The following is a 12,595-nucleotide window of genomic DNA, read 5'->3' on the forward strand; positions in this document are numbered from 1 at the left end:
TATTGCTTATGTGACCTAAAAACCATTCCGGGTACATGTCAAAATCCGGACGGCGACACTAATGTATCGTTGCTTCAGTTTTGATTTATAGCAGCAAGGCATTGCTTTTGTACAAATTTTCTACCTAATATAATCATGCATACGTAGCTCTTTTTTATGCTTTGTTTGTAAAATATTTTGGATTCACTTCATTTACAGCTTGGTAGAGGAATCGCAAAAAGATCCAAAACGGGGCGTTAAGCCCATTTATTCTTTATATCAGTGTGTACCCACAAACTGTATCTGAAGACAGAATATCAAGAAATATATCAATGTTTACCCACAAACTGTAACAAGATAGAATTTCGAGATTTAAATCAATGTGTACCCACAAACTGTATCTGAAGATGGGATAACAACTGTAACAAGATACAATATCGAAATTTATTATCAAAGTTAACCCCAAAACTGTATCTGATGACAGAATACCAAGAAATATATCAATGTGTACCCACAAACTGTATCTGAAGCAGGGATGGGGTCAATTACTTCAAAAAGTAATTAATTAAATTACAATTACTTTGACTTTTTCTTCAATTAAATTACAATTAAATTACAGGCTTTCTAAGACATGTAATTAATTAAATTACAATTACTTTGCAAAAGTAATTAATTAAATTACAAATTACATTTTTAATTTTTTTTAAATTTTTATAATCCTTGTCAATGAATATACAGAACATCATTTATTTGTATATAAGCTCAGCCTCTGCACAAACAGTACTAGAAATAATATGCTATAGGCATTGTGTATCGTTTTGGTTTAATTAAATTTTTTAACATTTATTTACAAAACAATAAGAATCTCCTTAAAGAACTATCCGAGATCAGTTTGATGCAGTTTCCACCACACAAAACCTACATGTACACAAATTGCATGGCTTATGATATTTGATTAAAAGTGAGTATTTTAGTAGAGTGAAATGAGTCGCAACTGTAACCCCTCAAATTAAATATTTCCTTTGAAGGTAACCTGAACATCCTAAATTGCTATTTATGTTGAAGAATTTTACTTCATAAATCAGAATTGTACAGATAGAAAATTCATTCATAAAAATCTGTTAAGATGTTAAAATAATTATCAAATTGAAAGTTTTTTTTTCTAAAGCTAGCGGAGCATTTTAAATTGATATAATTATCTTCATTGGCTTTGCCTTCTAAATCATGGAATGAATATCTCTTTAGAGGAGTTGATTTGTTTTGATTGCAATTTAAAGCTGTGATCTGGAGGGCAATTATCTCTTCCCAACAAGAGAGAACTTAATTAATGACACACGCCTTCTTTTCCTTTATTATTGATCAAACAACAAAGATTGAAATATAATAAATGTGTGTTTCATAGCTGAATAGACCTAAGATAGGTGGTTCAAAATTCATATTTATAAACATAGATCAAAAAATTCAAAATTTACATAATGATTAGAAAGAAACTAGTTTATTATTATCAAGCCAATCATTTAATTATTTTGTAAGCATTAACCTAAGATTTTGTATAAATGAAGGATTGAGGATATGTTTAACAATAAAATAAAAACCAGTAAAATGGGGAGGTAGTGGTGACGATATATCATGAATATATCATGAATGTGTATTATATAAAGTAATTGAATGTAATTGAAAAAGTAATTGAAATTACATGGTATTTTTTCAGTGTAATTAATTAAATTACAATAACAAGTAATTGAAAAAATGTTCAATTACAAATTACTTCCAATTACTTCAAAAAATGTAATTAATTACAGTCAATTACAATTACTTTTTTCAATTACCCCATCCCTGATCTGAAGATAGGATATTAAGATTTATATCAACGTGTACCCACAAATTCTATCTGATGATAGATACATGTACCATGAGTAGGTTTAGACCAATATGTATGTAATTTTCATGAAGTAATAATAAGATTATTCATACATTTGGTCCAGAGGTGGTGGGGTAAAGAGTAGCCTTCGCTTGATGCCAGTTGTCTCCTTTGTCCCCAAACTCGGCAAAGACTGTCATATTATCATAAATGACTTCCAGATATCCCATCTTATTACCATACATGTGATAAGCGAAGGACAGGCACATTGAATCAGCTATACAAAATATAAAAAAAAAACAAATTTAATAAGGAGATTTTATTATTTAAAGTACTTGACCGAAATATGACTGAAACATCGCTGACTTGATATTAAACAATTTAGTAATTGACTAGAAAAGCTACGTTTTACATTCATAATGTGAGGAAAATGATTTCAGAGTCAATACATTCAAATAAAATCAATCATCTTGTTGTCATTTGATGTATTTAACAGCATTTTTCAGAATAATCTACAGGCAAAAAGTCAAACCTGTCATAATTGATGGACTTTCAAGGACAGCTCGGTCTCCGGACCTACGTCCCGAAGCCTCAGTGTAGGCATATGTAGTACCTTCAAATGCCGCACTAGGTCCAGTTTTTGAAGAGCTTGTTCCACCCTAAATTAAACAAAAGGTGGAGTATTGTTTATGTAAATGCACTGTTTCAATTATGTCAAAAGACTTCTTAAAGAGAGTTTTTTTTTTTGAAAGATTTAAAAATTTTGTGGTTGACATAATTTCATTAATCCTAATAGTATTTGACGTTTTACAAAATCTGGGTATAAAAGGTTTTTCCTAATATTACTCTGGCAACAATGTTTTACATTCTAAAATGAATTGAAATTATCTTATATTTACCCTGAATTATATAATTTACACATTCTTTAATTTAATGGAATAAATGGCCATCTACCAGTGTCAACTGGAAGGTGGTGGTTTGAAGTTCTAAATTTATCAGTATATTTTAAGTTGACTTGGTAAATTCCCAAATCACTCTGGAAATTAATGATGTAAATTTGACCTTTTGGTGAGTTTTTTTAATATTACACACCATTTTTAGATAAATTAATCTTTGCTTCACAACAGCAAGGACCTAATGTCTGTCACCGGATTTTTGTTCATACCAAGTTAATGTTAGAAAATTCACAAGAGATTTTGATTTGAACATATTTTATTATGTAATGAAACATTACTTGATAGGGTAGCAGGCATTTTATTATGTAATGAAACATAAATGGATAGGACAGCGGGCATTGTATTATGTAATGAAACATAAATGAATTGAGCAGCAGACATTGTTTTATGTAATGAAACATAAATGGATAGGACAGCAGGCATTGTATTATGTAATGGAACATAAATGGATAGGACAGCAGGAAATGTAATAATTATTGAAACATAAATAGATTAGACAGCAGGCATTGTATTATGTAATGAAACATTAATGGATAAGACAGCATTGTATTACGTAATGAAACAAAAGAATTGAGCAGCATATTGAAACATACATGGATAGGGTAGCAGGCATTGTATTGAATATGTAATAATTAATGACAAAAGGTGAACACTACTCGTAAAAGGCATTGTCCGCCATATTTCCCTTTCATCTTTGCAATCCCTACAACCCCTATATAAGCTGCAGACCTCCTAACAGTTCAAGTATTTCGCTGTAGAGGTCTCACCGGTGTGGACGTATATCTTACATTGCCGTGTTACTCAGTCGCAATGAAATTATCAAATTTTACACACTTTTTTCCGAGTTAGGAGAAAAGTGACCATTAAACATGTAAGTCAATGCATTATTCGCAAACAGAAAATGCATGTAAAAGAAGGAATAAACATGCTAAATCTAAGATGAAAGATATACTACATGTCGGACACGAGTTTCAAGTGTGCAATCGGGTGTAACAAAATCAAAGGGTTTATATACCTGTGGGACGGTGCCTATTTATAACAGTGTTCAGCTTTAAGGTTAAATGAACAGATTGAATATATAAAGGTTCTCCTATGATTTGTGGTTGGATATGATTTTTTATGCAACGAGTTGTGTGTTTTTATCCCCGAGCATTGGAGAGGGGATAAAAATACACAACGAGTTGGATAAAAAAATCAAATCCCAACCACAGACCATTGGAGATTTTTTATCACATGTTTTACACATAGCTTTTTCATGTTTTATACTGTTTCATAGATGTAAATCTACAATATTTGACTTGATCAAATCCACACAAAATCCATAATGACGTCACAACCGTGGATATGAAAACGATATCCTATGAGCTATATCCACTGCATAAAGTACTAAACATGTGATAAATCACCCTTAAGCCTTTCTCCATATTTTAGTGGAAAAAGACCTAAATAAGGAAAACATTAATCCCCCAGCGCATCACCTTAAATGAGAAGAAAAACAAGGAGCATACATGGCTAATTTCTAAACATCCAAAAAAAAAAAGAACAACAAGAAATCTGCCTTAAAGCAAATTATAATGAACTCACAACTTTCATTGTCCAATCAAAATCGTCTCCTCGTGATTGTGTCATGAAGCAGGTTGTCCCTGGCTCAAAGGTACAGCTCAGAGGAGGAGACAGGGGGGCGGGGGTGGTGGTGGTGGGGACAACTGAAATGGGAGAAACATTGTTATCCTTCATGAAGGGTCGGGATCGTCTTAAACCAATAACGTTAAGGACATTTTTCTTCTTTCAATTTGAACAAAATTTGTATCAAGACACTTGCTTATTTTTAACCCGAACATGTTATTAATGTGAGCATTTCTTAGGATACATTAATGAAAGTTTACGCAAAGCATTTCAAGATGATGCAAAATTAGGAAAGATGACTGAAAATATCCAAGACGTAAGAACTGATATTCTTTCTGTACCGACTTCATAGAAACCAAAGAAAGTGATAAACTGAAAGGATAAGCTTCTTACCACAGTCACCTGCCAGGAAGTGAACGTCGTCAATTGCTATGTCTCCACGGAAACCATTCCCACGGGATGCAGTAAATTCGATCTGTCAAATAAATAAATTTCATTTGCTATCTTAACATTCAAGAAAAAAAACTTTTATATATTTTTCAATGAAAATGTAACAAATACATGTCATACAGATAATTTCAAGGCGATGAAAATACTGAGACTGATAAATGTAGTGTGTTTACAATGCCGTTTGTTGGTGAAACTGGAATATATGCTTTTTGCCACACATTTCCTTTGTTGCCGCTTTCACTAAACAGAGTCTGCGTGCCACCAGCGGAAATAACGTCCACGGTCAGGGAGCCGATATTTGCGCCATACATGTGGTAAGCGAAAGTCAGACAGAAAATCTGGCCTGGAAATACAGCATGGTTTTGATTTAATTGGTTGATTTTATATTAAATTATAATCTTTCACAAGAGGTTAATTCCTAGAATGTATAAAGAACAAGGTACAGTTTCAATACAAATCTGGCTCTGTATTTTTCTAAAATATGAAAGTGGTGAAAGAAATTAAAAATCATGCTTTCTGAAATGTTGAAACTCCATGCAGTAAGATCAAACAAATCGTTTTTCTCATTTGACTCATAAATGTTAATTGTGACGTCATAAACTTGTGCATTTTCCGGTATTTTTTTTTTAAAAAGTAGCAGAAGACATTAATTTTCAGTGAATTTTTTTTTCAGATAATATAGACCACATGCATTGCCCATAAAGATTTTGAGATATGTGATTTTTTAAAGAATTTTACACAACATGTCCGAATATTAAAGTGGGCGACAGCTGTGGACACTTTTCTCAAGGAAAATACCCCCTGAAATGATTCATTGTGAGGCTTTTTCTGCTTAAAACTTAGAAAAATACGAAATTAATGACGTCATATTTCTAGAATGGTCCTCCTTCATGTCATATTCTTTCATGAATTAACACACTCATAAACTAAACTCATATTTATGCCAATTTCAAAACTTTTTGAAAACATTCAATTTTTAGGGCACAATAAAGCCCAAAACCGTACCTTCTTCTTTGAAGAAATGGGGCACTATGCAATATTAATTAATGTAAGAGATCTGAACGAATTTTGAATACTAACAGAAAGAATAACTCATAATTCTGTAACACTGCAAGTAAGATCAAACACAAAATGGTACATAAAAATATTAACATAAAAACAAAACATCTTAAGTCCGGATAAAAATTTCACATTCAGCTACTACACTTCGATGTTATTAAATTTTGTTAAAAATTCCCGAGTAACTATTTTTCTGATATTCATTGCATGATCATATCTTGCATATAATTTTCCTTTGCATTGAATTAAAGTCATTTTTAAGATAAAGCAAGATTCCACATATTCTCAAACAAGAGACCTGAGGGCCTTAACTCCTAAGTACAATACAACACTATAAAGGAATCAATGAAGTATTAAAAAACAAGAGACCCGAGGACCTTAACAGTCTCCTAAGTACAGCATGATAAAGGAACCAATGAAGTATTATTAAAATAAAATCAAATTAACTGATAGGAAAAGCTATGTTGCCAAAAAGTAAGAACACTAAAATGATCAGGGATCAACAAAATAATTATTCTAGAACTCTTAAAAAAATCTTGAATAAGATCTATTTTCTTGCCTGTGCTTGGCCATTCGTCACTTCAACCATGTAAACTAAACCAATAGTGCTTGAACATTATTATAGTCTATTACATGTAGTAAACACTTCTTACTCCCTCACACATTGGCCTCTCTTAGTCTATGAAGAACATTTTATGTACAAATATATAGTTTCTTACCTCATTTTTTTTTACCTAGTAATCACAAATCTACCTAAGCATTAAAAAAATATATAAGTACTTTTTGTCTTATGTATCATAAAAAAAATTCTTGCATAATAGACTTGTTCAATCTTATCTTGAAAACAATCTATTTTCATGCCTGTGCTTGGCCATTCATCACTTCCAAATCACTTCAACATATCAATGATAATCGAGGCATCAGTGTTTGAGATACCACAGTTCAAATGTATATGCTAAAATTAAATGAAATTGGTTAAGTTGTTCCAGTTAAGAAGCTGAATACCTTCAATTGTATAACGGACCACGCAGAATGACGGCGGACTAAAACGATAGCAACAGGTCACTGAATGACACAAAAGACCTTCAAAAGACTTACTTGTTGCAATTGCTGAACTTTGAAGCTTGGCTTCTGTATTTCTCCTTTTTCCTGTTGCCTCTATGTAAGAATACATAGTTCCCTCATAAGCAGACGAGGGACCTGTACTACTTGATGGCGTATTCCCCTTAAATAATACACCATAAACAGTTTATTAACTTGTTTATCAAATTTAAAATATTTTTTGGAAAAAAGATATATATATATATATATATATATATATATATATATATATATATATATATATATATATATATATATATATATATATATATATATATATATATCATCCAGTATAACTGATATAATGATCCTGATTTACTTACTGATCTTATTGTTCAGTATAACTGATATAATGGTCCTGTATTACTTACTGATCTTATCCAGTATAACTGATATAATGATCCTGTATTACTTACTGATCTTATCCAGTATAACTGATATAATGATCCTGTATTACTTACTGATCTTATCCAGTATAACTAATATAATGATCCTGTATTACTTACTGATCTTATTATCCAGTATAACTGATATAATGGTCCTATATTACTTACTGTTCTTATTCAGTATAACTTATATAATGGTCCTGTATTACTTACTGATCTTATCATCCAGTATAACTGATATAATGATCCTCTATTACTTACTGATCTTATTGTCCAGTATGATAATGATCCTGTATTGCTTACTGATCTTATCCAGTATAACTGATATAATGATCCTATATTACTTACTGATCTTATCCAGTATAACTGATATAATGGTCCTGTATTACTTACTGATCTTACTGTCCAGTCGAAAGAATCTCCATTTATGTTTTGTAGGAAGCAAGTAGAATCCTCGAAGGTACAGTGCAGTTCCTGCTGATTAGTCGGAGGTCGAGTTGTCGGCTGTTGTGTTGTTGGTTGCGGAGTTGTTGGCTGTTGTGTTGTTGGTTGCCGAGTTGTCGGTTGTTGTGTTGTTGGTTGCCGAGTTGTTGGCTGTTGTGTTGTTGGTGCTTGTGTACTAGGCTGTGGAGTTGATAATTGGCCTAAAAAATAGCTTCGCTGTTGAAAAGATTTGTTACCTTTGAAATAATTTGAATTTGACCAAAAATTTGTAACTAATTAAAAAAACATTATAAAGTAGTCAGCGAACAATTGACATAAAAATATATCTGCTGCTGAGAAGATTTTTTATGCTTTGAAATAACTTAAGATTTTATGAAGAAAAATACATTTTAATTAATACACAGAATTTAAACCTACCACAGGGTGTTGCGGATAATAAAACGTCATCTATAGCAACATCACCTTGCCAGCCATCTCCTCGTATTGCTTCAAATGTTACCTTATAGATCAAAGGAATCTTATCTTAGAGTTTAATCAATTAATATCTCAGTTTTAAAAAAATACAGCTGTACGTCTTCAACTGTTATGAACAATTCTTGAATTGTCCATCCAGAATCTTCTGAAAACTATATCTAAGATTGAAAATACAGTGAACCGCACTAGTTACATTTTGCACAGATTTTCAAAACATAAACTAAAACATATGCAGAAAAACTTATTCTTACTAAAATAAAATTTTGGCTATTAAAAATCATATACTTGTTCAAAACTGGGCATGTTTTAATGCTAGAGGGATCGTAGAGTTCCATCAAATTGCATATTCTTGAAGATTTTTGTAAGTTTTGAGGTAAAATAAAGTTAAGGGTCGATCGCTAAAATAATTTTTTTCTCGCAAAAATTATCAATATTTTCAAAGCTTTATTTAAAGATACATGCATTAACCACCTTGTTGGTAAATGAAATAATTCATGAATGTTCATTATGGAACAAATATCCACACCTACATGGCAACATTTTATCAAAAATATAAAAATCATATTCAATTTGTTAATTTAGTATTTACAATAAAGTCCTCATTATTGAAAATTATGATAAAACTTTCCTGAGGAAAATTTTCTCGGCAAAAATTATTCTGTTTAAAAAAATGTGGTATTCGTGGGGTTCGAACCCTAGCAATAAAAATTCCATTTTCCTTTGAGACTAACGCGCTAACCACTACGCTACACAGCTCCTGATGAATAGTGGCATTTAAATCATGTTTGTGATATGCCCATTGACTAAATGGACTTCAAGTATTTCGAGGAAAGATGCGAATGCTGTGTCAAGAAAGTGTACTGCTGGTATAGTGGGTCTTTGCTCCATGATTTTGTTAACCAAAAGATGCTTATTTTAACGCCAACTTTTAGGATACACTTTTAAAAAATGGAGCAAAGACCCACTCATATCGAACAAGAGATGTTTGTGAAACACTTATCCCCGCCCCCCTCCAATAACTGGAATTTTTCTTAGTCAAAGGAGCATAACTCTGTCAAAAATTGCTCGATTGTACACAAAACATAATTTGATCTAGATATTTTTATGATAAATCTGTATACCAAATTTCATTTCAGTATGTGCAACTTCTCCGCAGTAATTGAACAGAAACTGCAAATAATTGGAATTCTTCTAAGTCCAAGGGGCATAACTCTGTCATATAATTGCTCGATCGTACCCAAAACATATCTTGACCTAGATATTCTTATAATAAATCTGTATACCAAATTTCATTTCAGTATGTGCAACTTCTCCGCAGTAAATGAACGGAAACTGCAAATAATTGGAATTTGAACGGAAACTGCAAATAATTCGAATTTTTCTAAGTCCTAGGGACATAACTCTGTCAAAGATTGCTCGATCGTACCCAAAATACACACATGTAGAATTTGATCCAGATAATCTTATGATTAACCTGTATACAAAATTTCATTTCAGTATGTGCAACCTCTGCGAAGAAAATGAACGGAAACTGTTGGTGGACCAACCGACTGACCGCTACAGCAGCAAAGCAATATGCCCTCCTTTCTTCAAAGGGGGGTGTAAAAATTGTTTTATAGTATGAGAAAATGGTCCTTTTTGTCCTCTTTAGTGTGTGTATTCCATTTCAAAGGCAAATAATTTCAATCTTTTTGAGATTTTTTGCAAATTTTGGAGATTTTACATAAAGTATACTTTAATGATAGATGAGATGTCAAAGAAAATTTTGTTATTATTGAGATTTAATTTTCTCCTTACTATAGGCATTTGGCTAGCCTTGTTCGCCCATATTCTTGCATGACCCAGTCTTCCTTAAATCCTTTTCAAAATATACAATCGGTTTTGTCCTCTTGCTCACAATTGTTTTGCTTCTATATATAGCTATACAGTCGAGGTCACCCAAATATTGTTAGCAGCCGATCTATTTGTTGTTGTGTTAGAAGGTGCACATGGGGAAATGAGACGTTATTTTTCATTGCTTCGATGGAATAATTCGATATTAATAACTTACGTAAAAGCTATGAATAAAAATTTTAAAAGCTTGCTTAAAGTTGAACATGACTCGTAAATAGGCATAGTGCATTTTCGATAATAATACTATCTACGATATCATCACCGGGATATACCCTTCGCATTCGTTAACCTGACTGCTTTATTGTGAAGGGTATCGGCGTGGAATGGCGACATTTGTTCGTGCTGGTTACTAGTATCTTACATTACCGTTGTTTACATTTTAGTGCAGTTATGTGTATTTGTGTTTGTATACTGCACTGACCTGTGCAACTGTTTTAAGTTTCTTTAGTATATCTTACTCTCCTGCATTAGAAGAAGTACACAGTTATTTTTTGTCGCTACCGAGTGCTGTGTAGCATACGTCCGTCTACACTGATGACGACTGATTACACTGAACAGCGACTAAGTAAGCGGCTTTATATAGGGGTCCTCAGATATAGCGAGAAATCAATCGAATATTGCGGACAGATTCTTTTTACGAAGCGTGTTCAGCTTTAATCCCAAGTCTAAGTGTTTGTTATTACGTTTCAATATGTTTTTATTTTTTCTTGAGATATTTATAAATTTATGATTTTACAAAAAGTTGTTAAATGAACTGCACCCTAACACGGGCATGCGTAAGGTATAAAAACAAAACGTATTAAGTTTCCGAATATGAATTACAGTGCCTAAAATAATTAATTAATTGTAAAAGTTTTAAGAAGGAGTAGAATTTGTTTTGAATACACTACAGTTTCAAATTACATAATTATTTTCTTCTGCTCTTCATAATTAATATTTTTAGATTCTTTGTCTCGGAATTCTTAGAATGTATTGGAATTTCCATGGGTACCAATTGCACCCCATTATTAGCAGACCTATTTTTGTTTTCATATGAAGCAGAGTTTGTTCAAAATATATACGTCAAAAGAAGAAACACTTGCTGTGGCCTTCAACTCGACATTTAGATATATCGACGACATATTGTCAATTTACAATGGTTGGTTCCATTCTTATGTCGATACGGTATATCCCGTGAGCTTGAAATAAAAGATACCACAGAGTCTGACACATCTGTTTCATATCTGGATATTATACTTGAAAAAGACATTAATGGTAATCTAACAAACAAGCTTTATGACAAATGTGATGACTTTCAACTTCCCTTACTTGTGCAGCAATATACCTTCCTCACCTGCATACGGGGTTTATATCTCTCAGTTGATTCGATACGCAAGAGCATGCTCTACGCATGAACAATTTCTAAAACGAGGTAAGTTATTGACAAACAAGTTGATGAAACAAGAATATTAGCAGTCTCGTTTAAAGTAGTCATTTTGTAAGTTCTATGGTCGATACAATGACCTTGTCAGCCAATACAATTTATCATTAAGTCAAATGCTGACTGGCGTTTTTCATACTAATTGTTAGGTCATTATTTACACACTGAATTGTCGATGGATTTTTCCGTATTTCCTGATCATGACAAGGAGCACACGGCGGGTGTGACCGGTCGGCAGGGGATGCTCACTCCTCCATGACACCTGATCCCACCTCTGATGTTTTAGAGGTCCGTGTTTGCTCTGCTCCAAAAATTGTATTGTTTAAAGGACATTTAAGCTTGAATACTGTTATCTCCATATATTTCATTTAAATCGAATAATTAAATGATAATACATTCCTATCCGTTATCGCGCGCAATCCGATTTTCGTTTCAAAGAGTTTATCTATAATATTTAATCACCGAAAATTTAAGCATAAAAAATGCACAGAAAAGTAAGGCAAGTGTAGTTATCAATAAAAATGTTTCATATATTTTTTCTACTTTGATTTTTTTTTCTTTGGACTCTTGTTTCCTTGGACTCTTTTCTATTTTATATAGAAATACTTTCAAATTAATGCTAAATATATTTTTGCGGCCGATTTATGCTTTGCGTCAATTTAATTTGTTCCTTTTAAATTAATTTCCCATTAGATCTTTTGTGTAAAGAGTTTTACAATTTTCAGAATCATAAGTTGCCTATTATGTTAAACTTGTATTGGTGAAGGGTGGACGAGAAAAGTGTACAGTAACTTAACTGTGACACTGCTTTATACTTTTCTTTTACAAAATTATGTATTTTGATGTTTTCTAAATTTGAACCTAGTTTTATTGAAACCAAATCAACGAGTAGAATTCTCAATGAACTTCAAAGATTGTTTCGTGACCACTACAATACTGTAGAATT

At 32.1% G+C, this 12,595-nt stretch overlaps 1 protein-coding gene across 1 annotated transcript in view; it reads right to left on the bottom strand.

The window, feature by feature from the left end:
* Positions 1-12,595, bottom strand: part of LOC133191195 (MAM and LDL-receptor class A domain-containing protein 1-like) — a 74,535-nt gene that overhangs the window by 13,704 nt on the left and 48,236 nt on the right. The window contains exons 20-27 of the mRNA XM_061326926.1: positions 8,280-8,361; positions 7,812-8,062; positions 7,030-7,156; positions 5,046-5,215; positions 4,816-4,897; positions 4,381-4,502; positions 2,373-2,499; positions 1,954-2,117 (exon numbers count right to left, since the gene is read on the bottom strand). Coding sequence (XP_061182910.1) covers positions 1,954-2,117; positions 2,373-2,499; positions 4,381-4,502; positions 4,816-4,897; positions 5,046-5,215; positions 7,030-7,156; positions 7,812-8,062; positions 8,280-8,361 — 1,125 coding nt within the window. The remainder of the gene's footprint in view (positions 1-1,953; positions 2,118-2,372; positions 2,500-4,380; positions 4,503-4,815; positions 4,898-5,045; positions 5,216-7,029; positions 7,157-7,811; positions 8,063-8,279; positions 8,362-12,595) is intronic.

Source organism: Saccostrea echinata, unplaced genomic scaffold (assembly GCF_033153115.1).
Source record: "Saccostrea echinata isolate AGI-Se365-2 ecotype Australia unplaced genomic scaffold, CSIRO_AGI_Sech_v1 ptg000023l, whole genome shotgun sequence".
NCBI lineage: Eukaryota > Metazoa > Mollusca > Bivalvia > Ostreida > Ostreidae > Saccostrea > Saccostrea echinata.